Below are 17,887 nucleotides of genomic sequence, written 5' to 3'. Positions count from 1 at the left end.
TGTCAATTGCGTCGAGAGTCCAGCTGATCATATTCATATTTGATGTTTAGATTTGAGGACAGCGCAAGAAAAGAGGCTTCAAAAAAGTTCAGACAAAGACAAGGACACAGAAAGCAAGCAGGGAAGGAGGGAACGGAGAAAAATGCGATCGCCCTCACCAAGAGGCAAGACAGGTGCGTTGCTTCAAAATTTAAGCACTTAGAGAGCGGGTGCATAAAAATTATTTATAGCTACGCCTCACTAGCTTATCCACCGTGTCATTTTTGCACAAAGCTGAAACGTGGCGGGCCTACTCAACTCTGCTCGCAGCTCGTCCCGATGAAGCCGGTTCGACACGCACACAAGCCGGTGATGTGATCGCACTCGCCGCCGTTCTGGCAGCGGCACACTTCGGAACAGTCTCGGCCGTAGAAACCTGAGGGACAGCCTGGGACAGACATGTTGGCAATAGTTGGAGCAGCGAGACAGAAAGACGATGTAGGGAGCCAAGGTCGTTTTGCAAGGGAGCAACAAAATCGATAGCATTGCATGTTCTGTGCAGCATGCACAATAGGGGTCAGCAGGAATTGTGTGAAAAGAAGGATGCCTCCGAGGTGTTTGTATAGCAAAGATATGTTAATAAAATAAAATACCAGTTCTAATATCTTGAATGAGGTGGCAGCAAAATAATTAGAACTAGGTGAGGCAATTCCTGAAGGAATTGGGTGTGAATGCTCCAATGCTGAAGTTCAACTGAAATGCTTTGAAAAATGTCAGATGATGTGGTCCTGATGGCTTCATCTGGCCAGGATCTTCAGCTCTCACTAGATCGGTTCGCAGCCGAGTGTGAAGCGACTGGGATGGGAATCAGCACCGCCAAGTCCGAGTCCATGGTTCTCGCCCGGAAAAGGGTGGAGTGCCATCTCCGGGTTGAGGAGGAGATCTTGCCCCAAGTGGAGGAGGTCAAGTACCTCAGAGTCTTGTTCACGAGTGAGAAAAGACTGAATCGTGAGATGGACAGGTGGATCGGTGCGGCGTCTTCAGTAATGCGGACGCTGTATCGATTAGTTGTGGTGAAAAAGGAGCTGAGCTGGAAAGCAAAGCTCTCAATTTACCGGTCGATCTACGTTCCCATCCTCACCTATGGTCATGAGCTTTGGGTTATGACCGAAAGGACAAGATCACGGGTACAAGCGGCCGAAATGAGTTTCCTCTGCCGGGTGGAGGGGCTCTCCCTTAGAGATAGGGTGAGAAGCTCTGTCATCCGGGAGGAGCTCAAAGTGAAGCCGCTGCTCCTCCACATGGAGAGGAGCCAGATGAGGTAGTTCGGGCATCTGGTCAGGATGCCACCCAAACGCCTCCCTAGGGAAGTGTTTAGGGCACGTCCGACCGGTAGGAGGCCACGGGGAAGACCCAGGACATGTTGGGAAGACTATGTCTCCCGGCTGGCCTGGGAACGCCTCAGGATCCCCCGGGAGGAGCTGGACGAAGTGGCTGGGGAGAGGAAAGTCTGGGCTTCCCTGCTTAGGCTGCTGCCCCGCGACCCGACCTCCGATAAGCGGAAGAAGATGGATGGATGGATGGATGGATGCTCCAATGTTGAAGTTGAACTGAAATGCTTTGAAAAATGTCCCATTCATTTCAATTGGAATTTCATGGAAATTTGGCCCTTTGTCAGCGATTCTGTTCATAACTTTTATGGACAGAATTTCTAGGCGCAGTCAGGGCGTTGAGGGGATCTGGTTTGGTGGCTGCAGGATTAGGTCTCTGCTTTTTGCAGATGATGTGGTCCTGATGGCTTCATCTGGCCAAGATCTTCAGCTCTCACTGGATCGGTTCGCAGCAGAGTGTGAAGCGACTGGGATGAGAATCAGCACCTCCGAGTCCGAGTCCATGGTTCTCGCCCGGAAAAGGGTGGAGTGCCATCTCCGGGTTGAGGAAGAGATCTTGCCCAAGTGGAGGAGGTCAAGTACCTCGGTGTCTTGTTCACGAGTGAGGAAAGAGTGGATCGTGAGATGGACAGGTGGATCGGTGCGGCGTCTTCAGTAATGCGGACGCTGTATCGATTAGTTGTGGTGAAGAAGGAGCTGAGCTGGAAAGCAAAGCTCTCAATTTACCGGTCGATCTACGTTCCCATCCTCACCTATGGTCATGAGCTTTGGGTTATGACCGAAAGGACAAGATCACGGGTACAAGCGGCCCAAATGAGTTTCCTCTGCCGGGTGACGGGGTTCTCCCTTAGAGATAGGGTGAGAAGCTCTGTCATCCGGGAGGAGCTCAAAGTAAAGCCGCTGCTCCTCCGCATGGAGAGGAGCCAGATGAGGTGGTTTGGGCATCTGCTCAGGATGCCACCCGAACGCCTCCCTAGGGAGGTGTTTAGGACACATCCGACCGGTAGGAGGCCACGGGGAAGACCCAGGACACGTTGGGAAGACTATGTCTCCCAACTGGCCTGGAACGCCTCGGGATCTCCCGGGAGGAGCTGGACGAAGTGGCTGGGGAGAGGGAAGTCTGGGCTTCCCTGCTTAGGCTGCTGCCCCCGCGATCCCACCTCGGATAAGCGGAAGAAGATGAATAGATGGAAATTTGGGAATTTCTGGAAAAGCGGGACTTTTTTGGAAAATGGTAAAAAAAAAAAGTAATGTTCTGAATGAGTGAAAATGGTTGGTGTTAGAATTTTTTTAATCGGTCGAGAAATGTTGAAGTAGTAACATTTTGAATTGAGAAATGGTATAACGGAATTCCTGGAATTTTGGAAAAAAAATTAATTTTTCCAGTTCCAAAAACAACTTTGTTTTTTGTCCTGATTAAGAGGAATGTTTGGACAGTGAAATGGTTGAAAAATGTGGAAAAGGTAGTCTCCAGAAAAAAAGGTCAAAAAAGGGTTTGAAAAAAACAGTAATTCTGGGAATTACTGGAATTTTTTTGAACTTAGAAAAAAGATAGTTTGAATGCCCAGTATGGTGGAATGTGTTGAAGGTGGAATGGTTTGAATCGGTTGAAAAATTTCGAAATGGTAGAAGTTTGAAAAATGGCCAATTCATTTTGAATGGGGAAAAATGTCCCGGTAAACCTGGAATTCTAGGGAATCTGGGAATTTTTGGAATTTGACAAGTGAAAACCCGCGACTCCTGAATAGGCTGAACAGTTTGAAGTTGGAACGTTTTGAATCGGGTGAAAAATGTGGAAGGTAGAGCGCGCCAAAATCTGGAGAAGGAGAAGAAGTTGAAGTTGTTGAATAATAATAAATAGATGCATTTTGGTGAATGCTTTGGAGCATTCACACAATTAAAGAATTAAACCTGTGTGCAAATTACAAACGTAGTTCCAAACTAGATGACCTATGATACGAATGAAATAACAACTTCGGGGGGAACGTCTGCATCGAAGGCAACCTGTTATTCATTTTTATGTGGCCTTCAAATCAAATCTAAATGACAGATTTGCATGCAGCAGTTGCCCAGATGTTTGTTAGAAACCACTCTCCATGCTGTCCATTCTGCAGTTGAGTCAGACTGCCTGTAGGTGACACTACAGTATGTTGGTAAAATGGTCAACCCTCACGCTGAGTGCAGTAGAGTCCATTCCAGCCAGGGCTGCATCGGCACTCTCCATCATAGGCGCTGCACTGAGCGCCGTTGTGACAGTTGCAGGAGTTGAGACAATCGGGGCCCCAGTGGCCGGAGGGACAGACTGCACACACATAGCAGAGACACAAAACATTCACAGCAAATGATTTCACATTTTATTACACATGCACTGTGCTTTAAAGGCCTACTGAAATGAATTTTTCTTATTTAAACGGGGATAGCAGATCCATTCCATGTGTCATACTTGATCATTTCGCGATATTGCCATATTTTTGCTGAAAGGATTTAGTAGAGAACATCGACGATAAAGTTCGCAACTTTTGGTCGCTGATAAAAAAGCCTTGCCTGCACCGGAAGTAGCGTGACGTCGCAGGTTGAAGGGCTCCTCACATTTCCCCATTGTTTACACCAGCAGCGAGAGCAATTCGGACAGACAAAGCGACGATTACCCCATTAATTTGAGCGAGGATGAAAGATTCGTGGATGTGGAACGTGAGAGTGAAGGACTAGCGTGCAGTGCAGGACGTATCTTTTTTCGCTCTGACCGTAACTTAGGTACAAGGGTTCATTGGATTCCACACTTTCTCCTATTTCTATTGTGGATCACAGATTTGTATTTTAAACCACCTCGGATACTATATCCTCTTGAAAATGAGAGTCGAGAACGTGAAATGGACATTCACAGTGACTTTTATCTCCACGACAATACATCGGCGAAGCTCTTTAGCTACGGAGCTAACGTGATAGCATCGTGCTTAAATGCAGATAGAAACAAAAGAAATAAACCCCTGACTGGAAGGATAGACAGGAAATCAACAATACTATTAAACCATAGACATGTAACTACACGGTTAATGCTTTCCAGGCTGGCGAAGCTTAACAATGCTGTTGCTAACGACGCCATTGAAGCTAACTTAGCAACGGGACCTCACAGAGCTATGCTAAAAACATCAGCTATCCACCTACGCCAGCCAACCCTCATCTGCTCATCAACACCCATGCTCACCTGCGTTCCAGCGATCGACGGAGCGACGAAGGACTTCACCCGATCATCCGTGAGGTCGGCGGCCCGGAGACAGAGGAAGGAAGTCAAGGTGAGGTCGGCGGCTAGCGCGTCTGCTATCCATCTCAAACTCCTCCTGGTTGTGTTGCTGCAGCCGGCCGCTAATACACCGATCCCACCTACAACTTTCTTCTTTGCAGTCTCCATTGTTCATTAAACAAATTGCAAAAGATTCACCAACACAGATGTCCAGACTACTGTGGAATTTTGAGATGAAAACAGAGCTTTTTGTATTGGATTCAAAGGGGTCCGAATACTTCCGTTTCAACGATTGACGTCACGCGCAAACGTCATCATACCGAGACGTTTTCAACCGGAAGTTTCGCGGGAAATTTAAAATTGCACTTTATAAGTTAACCCGGCCGTATTGGCATGTGTTGCAATGTTAAGATTTCATCATTGATATATAAACTATCAGACTGCGTGGTCGGTAGTAGTGGCTTTCAGTAGGCCTTTAAACAATGTGATCTCTTCCCGCAGCAGGCCCACTTTCTGCAATATGGGAACAGATAATAGTGTCAGTTGTACGCCTAAATCTTATCTAGTAGTAGTAGTACAGATTCAAGGCAAGAGCTGTTTATCAAAGAGCATAAACATGACTGCAAGTGTCCTACATTATACTCACTGTGTGTGCATACTCATTTCAAGTGGGACGATAGTATGTTGATGACTTTTTGGGGGTTACTTTAAAAAGTGTTTTCTTGAAATAACGTGTGCCAACCCCCTAACCAGCTTGGTGTGTGCCGTGTTTGTAGATGATGTTGTGACAGGTGCAGTAAAACCAGTCCAGTTTAAACTTAATAGGGTTGAAAGTTGGAAATGTTTTTTAATTAATAAATAAAAAAGACTGCTCAAATGTTCTAATGATACTTATTACTACAAACTAATATTTTTAAGTTCAAAGAATAGTGCAGGGACATCCACTGTTTCAAGCAAATATAACAAAAAGCTTACTTGCGTGTCTTTAAAGTAGCAATGTAAACATCCATGTAACACAATAATGTACAGTTTATTGTCTTTCAAATTTTACTTTATAAGAAGCAGTGTCCTCGACAGTTTAATATCAGTTTGGAAAATGCTGTTTCTCAGAGTAGTAAACGAACAATATCACTTTTAATAATGTAAATACCTAACAAACTGATGCTTGGCTTTGCTGGCTTCAAATATGTTTTCTGTGTGACAGTTTATGAGCTAGCGACTTGTCCAGGGTGAACCCTGCCTTCCGCCCGAGTGCAGCTGGATAGGCTCCGTTCGTTACGTCTCGATTACTGTAACGTATTATTTTCGAGGATTAAAAGATTACAGTTGGCCCCACTTTGGACTGGACTCTCACACTATTATGTTAGATCCACTATGGACTGGACTCTCGCACTATTATGTTAGATCCACTATGGACTGGACTCTCACACTATTATGTTAGATCCACTATGGACTGGACTCTCACACTATTATGTTAGATCCACTATGGACTGGACTCTAACACTATTATGTTAGATCCACTATGGACTGGACCCTCAAACTATTATGTTAGATCCACTATGGACTGGACTCTCACTATTATGTTAGATCCACTATGGACTGGACTCTCACACTATTATGTTAGATCCACTATGGACTGGACTCTCACTATTATGTTAGATCCACTATGGACTGGACCCTCACACTATTATGTTAGATCCACTATGGACTGGACCCTCACACTATTATGTTAGATCCACTATGGACTGGACTCTCACACTATTATGTTAGATCCACTATGGACTGGACTCTCACTATTATGTTAGATCCACTATGGACTGGAATCTCACACTATTATGTTAGATCCACTATGGACTGGACTCTCACACTATTATGTTAGATCCACTATGGACTGGACTCTCGCACTATTATGTTAGATCCACTATGGACTGGACTCTCACACTATTATGTTAGATCCACTATGGACTGGACGCTCACACTATTATGTTAGATCCACTATGGACTGGACTCTCACACTATTATGTTAGATCCACTATGGACTGGACTCTCACACTATAATGTTAGATCCACTATGGACTATACTCTCACACTATTATGTTATACCCACTATGGACTGGACTCTCACTATTATGTTAGATCCACTATGGACTGGACTCTCACTATTATGTTAGAGCCACTATGGACAGGACTCTCACACTATTATGTTAGATCCACTATGGACTGGACTCTCACTATTATGTTAGATCCACTATGGACTGGACTCTCACTATTATGTTAGATCCACTATGGACTGGACACTCACACTATTATGTTAGATCCACTATGGACTGGACTCTCACTATTATGTTAGATCCACTATGGACTGGACTCTCACTATTATGTTAGATCCACTATGGACTGGACACTCACACTATTATGTTAGATCCACTGTGGACTGGACTCTCACTATTATGTTAGATCCACTATGGACTGGACTCTCACTATTATGTTAGATCCACTATGGACTGGACTCTCACACTATTATGTTAGATCCACTATGGACTGGACTCTCACTATTATGTTAGATCCACTATGGACTGGACTCTCACACTATTATGTTAGATCCACTAAGGACTGGACTCTCGCTATTATGTTAGATCCACTATGGACTGGACTCTCACTATTATGTTAGATCCACTATGGACTGGACTCTCACTATTATGTTAGATCCACTATGGACTGGACACTCACACTATTATGTTAGATCCACTGTGGACTGGACTCTCACTATTATGTTAGATCCACTATGGACTGGACCCTCACTATTATGTTAGATCCACTATGGACTGGACTCTCACACTATTATGTTAGATCCACTATGGACTGGACTCTCACTATTATGTTAGATCCACTATGGACTGGACCCTCACACTATTATGTTAGATCCACTATGGACTGGACTCTCACACTATTATGTTAGATCCACTATGGACTGGACTCTCACTATTATGTTAGATCCACTATGGACTGGACTCTCACACTATTATGTTAGATCCACTATGGACTGGACTCTCACACTATTATGTTAGATCCACTATGGACTGGACTCTCACTATTATGTTAGATCCACTATGGACTGGACCCTCACACTATTATGTTAGATCCACTATGGACTGGACTCTCACACTATTATGTTAGATCCACTATGGACTGGACTCTCACTATTATGTTAGATCCACTATGGACTGGACTCTCACTATTATGTTGGATCCACTATGGACTGGACTCTCACTATTATGTTAGATCCACTGTGGACTGGACTCTCACTATTATGTTAGATCCACTATGGACTGGACCCTCACACTATTATGTTAGATCCACTATGGACTGGACTCTCACACTATTATGTTAGATCCACTATGGACTGGACTCTCACTATTATGTTAGATCCACTATGGACTGGACCCTCACACTATTATGTTAGATCCACTATGGACTGGACTCTCACACTATTATGTTAGATCCACTATGGACTGGACTCTCACTATTATGTTAGATCCACTATGGACTGGACTCTCACACTATTATGTTAGATCCACTATGGACTGGACTCTCACACTATTATGTTAGATCCACTATGGACTGGACTCTCACTATTATGTTAGATCCACTATGGACTAGACCCTCACACTATTATGTTAGATCCACTATGGACTGGACTCTCACACTATTATGTTAGATCTACTATGGACTGGACTCTCACTATTATGTTAGATCCACTATGGACTGGACCCTCACACTATTATGTTAGATCCACTATGGACTGGACTCTCACACTATTATGTTAGATCCACTATGGACTGGACTCTCACTATTATGTTAGATCCACTATGGACTGGACCCTCACACTATTATGTTAGATCCACTATGGACTGGACTCTCACACTATTATGTTAGATCCACTATGGACTGGACTCTCACTATTATGTTAGATCCACTATGGACTGGACTCTCACTATTATGTTAGATCCACTATGGACTGGACACTCACACTATTATGTTAGATCCACTATGGACTGGACTCTCACTATTATGTTAGATCCACTATGGACTGGACACTCACACTATTATGTTAGATCCACTGTGGACTGGACTCTCACTATTATGTTAGATCCACTATGGACTGGACCCTCACTATTATGTTAGATCCACTATGGACTGGACCCTCACACTATTATGTTAGATCCACTATGGACTGGACTCTCACACTATTATGTTAGATCCACTATGGACTGGACTCTCACTATTATGTTAGATCCACTATGGACTGGACCCTCACACTATTATGTTAGATCCACTATGGACTGGACTCTCACACTATTATGTTAGATCCACTATGGACTGGACTCTCACTATTATGTTAGATCCACTATGGACTGGACTCTCACACTATTATGTTAGATCCACTATGGACTGGACTCTCACACTATTATGTTAGATCCACTATGGACTGGACTCTCACTATTATGTTAGATCCACTATGGACTGGACCCTCACACTATTATGTTAGATCCACTATGGACTGGACTCTCACACTATTATGTTAGATCTACTATGGACTGGACTCTCACTATTATGTTAGATCCACTATGGACTGGACCCTCACACTATTATGTTAGATCCACTATGGACTGGACTCTCACACTATTATGTTAGATCCACTATGGACTGGACTCTCACTATTATGTTAGATCCACTATGGACTGGACTCTCACTATTATGTTAGATCCACTATGGACTGGACTCTCACTATTATGTTAGATCCACTATGGACTGGACACTCACACTATTATGTTAGATCCACTATGGACTGGACTCTCACTATTATGTTAGATCCACTATGGACTGGACTCTCACTATTATGTTAGATCCACTATGGACTGGACACTCACACTATTATGTTAGATCCACTATGGACTGGACTCTCACTATTATGTTAGATCCACTATGGACTGGACTCTCACTATTATGTTAGATCCACTATGGACTGGACACTCACACTATTATGTTAGATCCACTGTGGACTGGACTCTCACTATTATGTTAGATCCACTATGGACTGGACTCTCACAATATTATGTTAGATCCACTATGGACTGGACTCTGACTATTATGTTAGATCCACTATGGACTGGACTCTCACACTATTATGTTAGATCCACTATGGACTGGACTCTCACACTATTGTGTTAGATCCACTATGGACTGGACTCTCACTATAATGTTAGATCCACTATGGACTGGAGTCTCACACTATTATGTTAGATCCACTATGGACTGGACTCTCACTATTATGTTAGATCCACTATGGACTGGACTCTCACACTATTATGTTAGATCCACTGTGGACTGGACTCTCACACTATTATGTTAGATCCACTGTGGACTGGACTCTCACAATATTATGTTAGATCCACTATGGACTGGACTCTCACACTATTATGTTAGATCCACTATGGACTGGACTCTCACAATATGATGTTAGATCCACTATGGACTGGACTCTCTCACTATTATGTTAGATTCACTATGGACTAGACTCTCACACTATTATGTTAGATCCACTATGGACTGGACTCTCACAATATTATGCTAGATCCACTCGACGTCCATTGCACCGGTCGCCCAGGGGGGGTACCCACATCTGCGGTCCCCTCCAAGGTTTCTCATTGTCATACCATTGGGTTGAGTTTTTCCTTGCCCTGATGTTTGGATCTGTGTCTGTCGTTGTGGCTTGTGCAGCCCTTTGAGACGCCTCGTGATTTAGGGCTATATAAGTAAACATTGATTGATTGATTGATTGACAAAATGCGACTGGTAGACATTTGACAAGAACAAGAAAGTTTGATCATATTATACCTATACTGGCTCACCTGCACTGGCTTCCTGTGCACTTAAGATGCGACTTTAAGGTTTTACTACTTCCGTATAAAATACTAAACGGTCTAGCTCCATCCTGTCTTGCTGATTGTATTGTACCATATGTCCCGGCCAGAAGTCTGTCTTCTAAGAACTCCGGCTTATTAGTGATTCCCAGAGTCCATAAAAAGTCTGCGGGCTATAGTGCGTTTTCTATTTGGGCTCCAGTACTCTGGAATGCCCTCCCGGTAACAGTTAGAGATGCTACCTCAGTAGAAGCATTTAAGTCCCATCTTTTAAAACACATTTATATACCCTGGCCATTAAATAAACCCGTTGCTACAGCTCAAGCTCCTGCCGCCACACATTCCTCTGAGCGCACCTCTGGGCACGCCCACGGGTGTTCCCCTCCTGCCGCTGCCGCGCCCCCGCCCACTGCACTCAATCTGTGATCAACACACCTGACGCTGATGAGGACTCCACTCCCTTCTTAAGCCAGCGCATCCTGCGTTCCAGTGCCATAACACAGCTACTTGTTCCCGTATGGTAAGCCTACACGTCTCTAGATCCTTTTCCATGTGCATTCGCTCTCTCTGTGTTTTCTCTCCTCTGTTCTCATCGTGTCGTGTCCCGTGTCATCATCTCACAGCTTCCCTCTGTTTTCCGGCTTCGAGCTGTGTGTCTCGTTGCCCCGGATTCCTCCTGGACTTCTTGCTGCCTTCCCGGATCTCGACCTCTCGCCTGTCCACGGACCCTGACGTCTCTTTACTGCCCTTCACCTCTCGCCTGTCCACGAACCCTGACGCCTCTTTACTGCCCTTCACCTCTCGCCTGCCCACGGACCTCCGAGCCTGCCTTTCCCTCTCTCGACTTCCGCATCTCTCACGACACCCACCTTCAACACTTTCCGGTAACACTCACCAGTTAATCGCATCACATAGTTTCACACCACGTATTTGGATTAGATACACACGTCATATCCTGGTGTTTAACAGTGTTGGGACTAACGCGTTACAAAGGGCGTGTCTGTGTTTACTAACAAGACATCATGGCGGAGCCGAAGCCGATTTTCTTAACATGGAGATATTCTCACTACTTTTCTTTTGTCGAGCACAAAGAAAAGAACATTTGAGTTAAATCTAAGTTGTGTCTTGGATCAAAGATCCTATCTACTGCCAAAAAAAGCAATTCAAATCTGCTGAAACAGCTACAAAAGCAACATGCTTCGACGTATCTAGTAAAGAGAGAGACACAGCGGCTGGATTTTAGCGGAGGGACTGCTGGCCAGGACAACATTGATAGAGCCATTGCAGCGTAAGTGCTAGAAGACAGGCAGGCTATTTCTACAGTGGAGTCACCCGACTTCAGGCAGCTGGACACAGTGGACAGTGAGTACATAAACATGGAAAGCGAGCTAAAGAAAACACTCCAAACTCTGCCTCTGCTCATCATTCATCACTGAAGGTACACACTCTGTCAATTCTCTTATGTACTCTTTCATTCTAGACTTCTAGAGTGTTTGATTATCACATCACTCTAAATGTATAGATTACAAAGTTCACAAACATAAAGAGGGATCCTAGTGGGCCAGGCCAATCTTTCTTTTTCTCTAAACTAAAACTGGGGAAATGTGTAGTGTTCTGGACTTCAGTACAGTGTTGATCTCATGAAGACATGATTTTATTTCACAATTCGGGTGGGTGGAGGGCGTGTCTGTGTTTACTAACAAGACATCATGGCGGAGCCAAAGCCGATTTTCTTAACATGGAGATATTCTCACTACTTTTCTTTTGTCGAGCACAAAGAAAATAACATTTTAGTTAAATCTAAGTTGTGTCTTGGATCAAAGATCCTATCTACTGCCCAAAACAGCAATTCAAATCTGCTGAAACAGCTACAAAAGCAACATGCTTCGACGTATCTAGTAAAGGGAGAGACACAGCGGCTGGATTTTAACGGAGGGACTGCTGGCCAGGACAACATTGATATAGCCATTGCAGTGTATGTGCTAGAAGACAGGCAGGCTATTTCTACAGTGGAGTCACCCGATTTCAGCTGGACACAGTGGACAGTGGGTACATAAACATGTAAAGCGAGCTAAAGAAAACACTCCAAACTCTGCCTCTGCTCATCATTCATCACTGAAGGTACACACTCTGTCAATTCTCTTATATACTCTTTCATTCTAGACTTCTAGAGTGTTTGATTATCACATTACTCTAAATGTATAGACTATAAAGTTCACAAACATAAAGAGGGATCCTCGTGGGCCAGGCCAATCTTTTCTTTTCTCTAAACTAAAACTGGGGAAATGCGTAGAGTGTTCGGGCTTCAGTACAGTGTTGATCTCATGAAGACATGATTTTATTTCACAATTCCTTGAGAGAAAAAAACGCCTGGTTAGGTGTGTGTATAGCAGTATATGTGCGGTATATAGTATCTCTAGTATCGACATCTAGATCGATCTCCCTTACTTTACATTTAAACTTTAGCGGTTAGCTTCTTGTGTTGTCCTGCTGAGTGTGTGTGTGTGTGTGCGTGTGTGTGTGTGTGTGTGTGTGTGTGTGTGTGTGGCATGCTTAGCCATTCCTTTTCCTCTAGTCCCTCCAGTAATAATAATAACTTGGAAGAAACTTTCTTTATTTTTTGCCATAGTTCGTTGCAGGTTGCTCTCAAATTGGAGCCAGTGTTTTGGGTAATTATGCACTCCTGGATGTGTGTAGCAAGAAATATAAAAATGTAATTGTGTTACCCGGAGCGTGCATTCCTTTTACAGCAGGGGTGTCCAAACTTTTTCCACTGAGGGCCGCACACAGAAAAATCAAAGCAAGCGGGTGCCATTTTGATATTTTTTATTTTAAAAACCAATACAATATATGTATAAAAAAGATACATTTAGGCCTCCACTCAGACTTGATCCCGGGGACCCCAAAAGGTTTTGGTCCAAAAAAATATTACAAATGTGTCATTATTTATTATTATTATTATTCAAGGTTTAAATCTCTAGATCAACATTAGGTCTATCTGTCAATATAACGCTTTTAAAGATTTAGGTTGTATGCCATTTTTGTCAAGGAAAACCGTGTTTTTTTATGGAAAAAAAACACAAAATATGCAATATTTTCCCCCAATAAAATTTTAAAGTGGAATATTTGAGATTATATAATAATTGGAGTCTTAAAAAGGTCAAGAACTCATAACAACATTGATCTTAATTCATTATTTTTTTGAGCAATGACACTTAAAAAAAAAAAGTCCCACTAAAATTATTGGGGATCCAAAAGGGTACTGCTCAGTAAAGTTTAAAAAAATAAATCGAACATTTTTTTTTAAACTTTTACCACAAAAGTCTCAGGATCAACTTCAGATCTATCCGTCAATTATAAGTCTTATTGTTGTTTATGTTTTGTGTTTGTTCGTTAGGCCCTTCTTTAAAAAACAAAGTTTTTTAAATGGCAACCAAAAAATATGCAAAATATTCCCCCCAAAATATCTCAAAGTGGAATATTTAATGTGAAGTAAATGGAGCCTTGAATAGGTCAATAATTATTAATGACATTTATTTTAATTCATTATTATTTTTTAAAGAAAGAAACAGCCTGCATGGCAGTTTTGTGTTATTACAGTAAATAATGCAACATTTTCTGGTTACATTTCACCTGTTTGCTCTTTTATACCACTTTTGATGTTTTTTATTTTTTTTCCATCGTATTTTTTGAATGTGCCGTGGGGCCGTTAAAAAATTACCTGCTGGCCGCAATTGGGCCCCGGGCCGCACTTTGGACACCCCTGTTTTAAAGGAACCTTTCACTTGATTACAATTACAATAGAACTTTGCCAAAATAATTTTTTACTGAATTATTATGAGAAAACTTCGAAAGAAAATAATCAAGAAAATAATTAAGGAAGAAAAGTAGTTAAAATAGAAGGATTGAAGGCTTGAAGTTATACCCTGAGAGCAGTCCTGCCCAATCCACCCTGGGAAGCACTGGCAAGATCCATCAATGGGGTTACAGGTGCCATTGTTGGTGCAGCGGCAGATTTCGGCACAGGCCCTTCCATACCTGCCACTGGGACACACTGCAAAACCACACAACAGCAAATTAAAACCCTATCTGATCAGTATTTCAAGTTATCTGGACTTTCTTCCAGCTTAATCCACATCATTTTATGTGCCCCGCAAAAAAGCCTGGAAATAATGTGGCATTTTATATTTCTTGACTAATGTATTTATATTTTGACAGAAAAAATTGATAATGCAGTTCTTAACTCTATATTATTTGAACCAACAAGCTATTTGAAGCTAATTTGTTATTTAAAGGCCTACTGAAATGAATTTTTTTTATATAAACGGGGATAGCAGATCCATTCCATGTGTCATACTTGATCATTTTGCGATATTGCCATATTTTTGCTGAAAGGATTTAGTAGAGAACATCGACGATAAAGTTCGCAACTTTTGGTCGCTGATGAAAAAAGCCTTGCCTGTACCGGAAGTAGCGTGACATCACAAGTTGAAAGGCTGCTCACATTTCCCCATTGTTTACACCAGCATCGAGAATGATTCGGACCGAGAAAGCGACGATTGCCCCATTAATTTGAGCGAGGATGAAAGATTCGTGGATGAGGAACGTGAGAGTGAAGGACTAGAGTGCAGTGCAGGACGTATCTTTTTTCGCTATGACCGTAACTTAGGTACAAAGGTTCATTGGATTCCACACTCTCTCCTTTTTCTATTGTGGATCACGGATTTGTATTTTAAACCACCTCGGATACTATATCCTCTTGAAAATGAGAGTCAAGAACGCGAAATGGACATTCACAGTGACTTTTATCTCCACGACAATACATCGGTGAAGCACTTTAGCTACTGAGCTAACGTGATGGCATTGTGCTTAAATGCAGATAGAAAAAAAAGAAATAAGCCCCTGACTGGAAGGATAGACAGAAGATCAACAATACTACCAAACTCTGGACATGTAACTACACGGTTAATGCTTTCCAGCTTGGCGAAGCTTAGCAATGCTGTTGCTTAGCTACGGAACCTCGACAGAGCTATGCTAAAAACATTAGTTCTGCACCTACGCCAGCTCTCATCTGCTCATCAACACCCGTGCTCACCTGCGTTCCAGCGATCGACGGTACGACGAAGGACTTCACCTGATCACCGATTTGGTCGGCGGCCTGCAGACGGAGGAAGTCAAGGTGAGGTCGGCGGCTAGCGCGTTTGCTAGCCATCTCAAAGTCCTCCTGGTTGTGTTGCTGTAGTCCGCCGCTAATACACCGATCCCACCTACAACTTTCTTCTTTGCAGTCTCCATTGTTCATTAAACAAATTGCAAAAGATTCACCAACACAAATGTCCAGAATACTGTGGAATTTTGAGATGAAAACAGAGTTTTTTGTATTGGATTCAATGGGCTCCGAATACTTCTCCTTCAACGATTGACGTCACGCGCAAACGTCATCATATCGAAACGTTTTCAGCCGGAAGTTTGCCGGGAAATTTAAAATTGCACTTTATAAGTTAACGTCAATCGTTGAAACGGAAGTATTCGGACCCATTGGATCCAATACAAAAAGCTCTGTTTTCATCGCAAAATTCCACAGTATTCTGGACATCTGTGTTGGTGAATCTTTTGCAATTTGTTTAATGAACAATGAAGACTGCAAAGAAGAAAGCTGTAGGTGGGATCGGTGTATTAGCGGCTGGCTGCAGCAACACAACCAGGAGGACTTTGACTTGGATAGCAGACGCGCTATCCGACGCTAGCCGCCGACCGCACGGATGATCGGGTGAAGTCCTTCGTCGCACCGTCGATCGCTGGAACGCAGGTGAGCACGGGTGGTGATGAGCAGATGAGGGCTGGCTGGCGTAGGTGGATAGCTAATATTTTTAGCATAGCTCTGTGAGGTCCCGTTGCTAAGTTAGCTTCAATGGCGTCGTTAGCAACAGCATTGTTAAGCTTCGCCAGGCTGGAAAGCATTAACCGTGTAGTTACATGTCCATGGTTTAATAGTATTGTTGATTTTCTGTCTATCCTTCCAGTCAGGGGTTTATTTATTTTGTTTCTATCTGCAGTTAAGCCCGATGCTATCACGTTAGCTCCGTAGCTAAAGTGCTTCGCCGATGTATTGTCGTGGAGATAAAAGTCACTGTGAATTTCCATTTCGCGTTCTCGACTCTCATTTTCAAGAGGATATAGTATCCGAGGTGGTTTAAAATAAAAATCCGTGATCCACAATAGAAAAAGGAGAAAGTGTGGAATCCAATGAGCCAGCTTGTACCTAAGTCACGGTCAGAGCGAAAAAAGATGCGTCCTGCACTGCACTCTAGTCCTTCACTCTCACGTTCCTCATCCACGAATCTTTCATCCTGGCTCAATTTTATGGGGTAATCGTCGCTTTCTCGGTCCGAATCGCTCTCGCTGCTGGTGTAAACAATGGGGAAATGTGAGGAGCCTTTCAACCTGCGACGTCACGCTACTTCCGGTACAGGCAAGGCTTTTTTTATATCAGGGAGCAAAAGTTGCGAACTTTATCGTCGATGTTCTCTACTAAATCCTTTCAGCAAAAATATGGCAATATCGCGAAATGATCAAGTATGACACATAGAATGGATCTGCTATCCCCGTTTAAATAAACAAATTTAATTTCAGTAGGCCTTTAATCTACTTTTTCATTTACTGTTTATATCTGGTTATTTTCCATTTCAACATGTTCTATCTACACTTCTTGTCACGGTCCGGGTGCATGCTAATGCGCATTCTTCAGTGAGCCGCGGAGCGCACCTTGGGACACGCCCACGGCCGCTCATCTGCGCGCACGTCACTCCGGCCGGCAGCAGCAGCTGCTTTCCATCAGCAATCAGCACACCTGGAGCTGATGATCAGACCTGCTCTTATAAGCCTGCTCAACCTGTATTATTATTGTTTGATTATTGTATATATTGTCTATATATATAATAAATCATAGAGCTTTACTGCCCCCTTGTGTCTGTGCCGTCTCAACTCCTCCTGCAAAACATGACATTTCTGTTAAAATATAATAAACACATATTCTTCTGTTGTTTGGATACTTTCCATTAATTTTGGATGATACCACAAATTTAGGTATCGATCCGATACCATGTAGTTACAGGATCATACAATGGTCATAATTTAAGTTCTCATGGGTCCAGGGACGTATTTCCTGAGTTTATGAATATAATATGAATTAAAAAAAAAAATATATATATATTTTGTGATGATAAAAAATATTGATGAAATCATAGTAGTATTGACTAGATACGCTCGTGTACTTGGTATCATTACAGTGGATGTCAGGTGTAGATCCACACATGGCATTTGTTTACATTGTGACGCCAGTGAGCTATCGT

General features: G+C 42.9%; 1 protein-coding gene across 4 annotated transcripts in view; it reads right to left on the bottom strand.

Annotated features, from left to right (window-relative positions):
* The window catches only part of megf11 (multiple EGF-like-domains 11), a 497,434-nt gene that overhangs the window by 19,514 nt on the left and 460,033 nt on the right, over positions 1-17,887 (bottom strand). For 3 of the 4 annotated variants that reach the window (XM_062061102.1, XM_062061104.1, XM_062061105.1), the window contains 3 exons: positions 14,461-14,589; positions 3,544-3,672; positions 299-427 (listed from right to left, as the gene is read on the bottom strand). In XM_062061102.1, coding sequence (XP_061917086.1) covers positions 299-427; positions 3,544-3,672; positions 14,461-14,589 — 387 coding nt within the window. The remainder of the gene's footprint in view (positions 1-298; positions 428-3,543; positions 3,673-14,460; positions 14,590-17,887) is intronic. The other variant, XM_062061106.1, reaches the window with a different exon arrangement.

This window comes from Entelurus aequoreus, linkage group LG10 (genome assembly GCF_033978785.1).
Source record: "Entelurus aequoreus isolate RoL-2023_Sb linkage group LG10, RoL_Eaeq_v1.1, whole genome shotgun sequence".
Taxonomy (NCBI): domain Eukaryota; kingdom Metazoa; phylum Chordata; class Actinopteri; order Syngnathiformes; family Syngnathidae; genus Entelurus; species Entelurus aequoreus.
The sequence above is the reverse complement of the archived record's forward strand: the minus strand, read 5'-3'. Positions and strand labels throughout refer to the sequence as shown.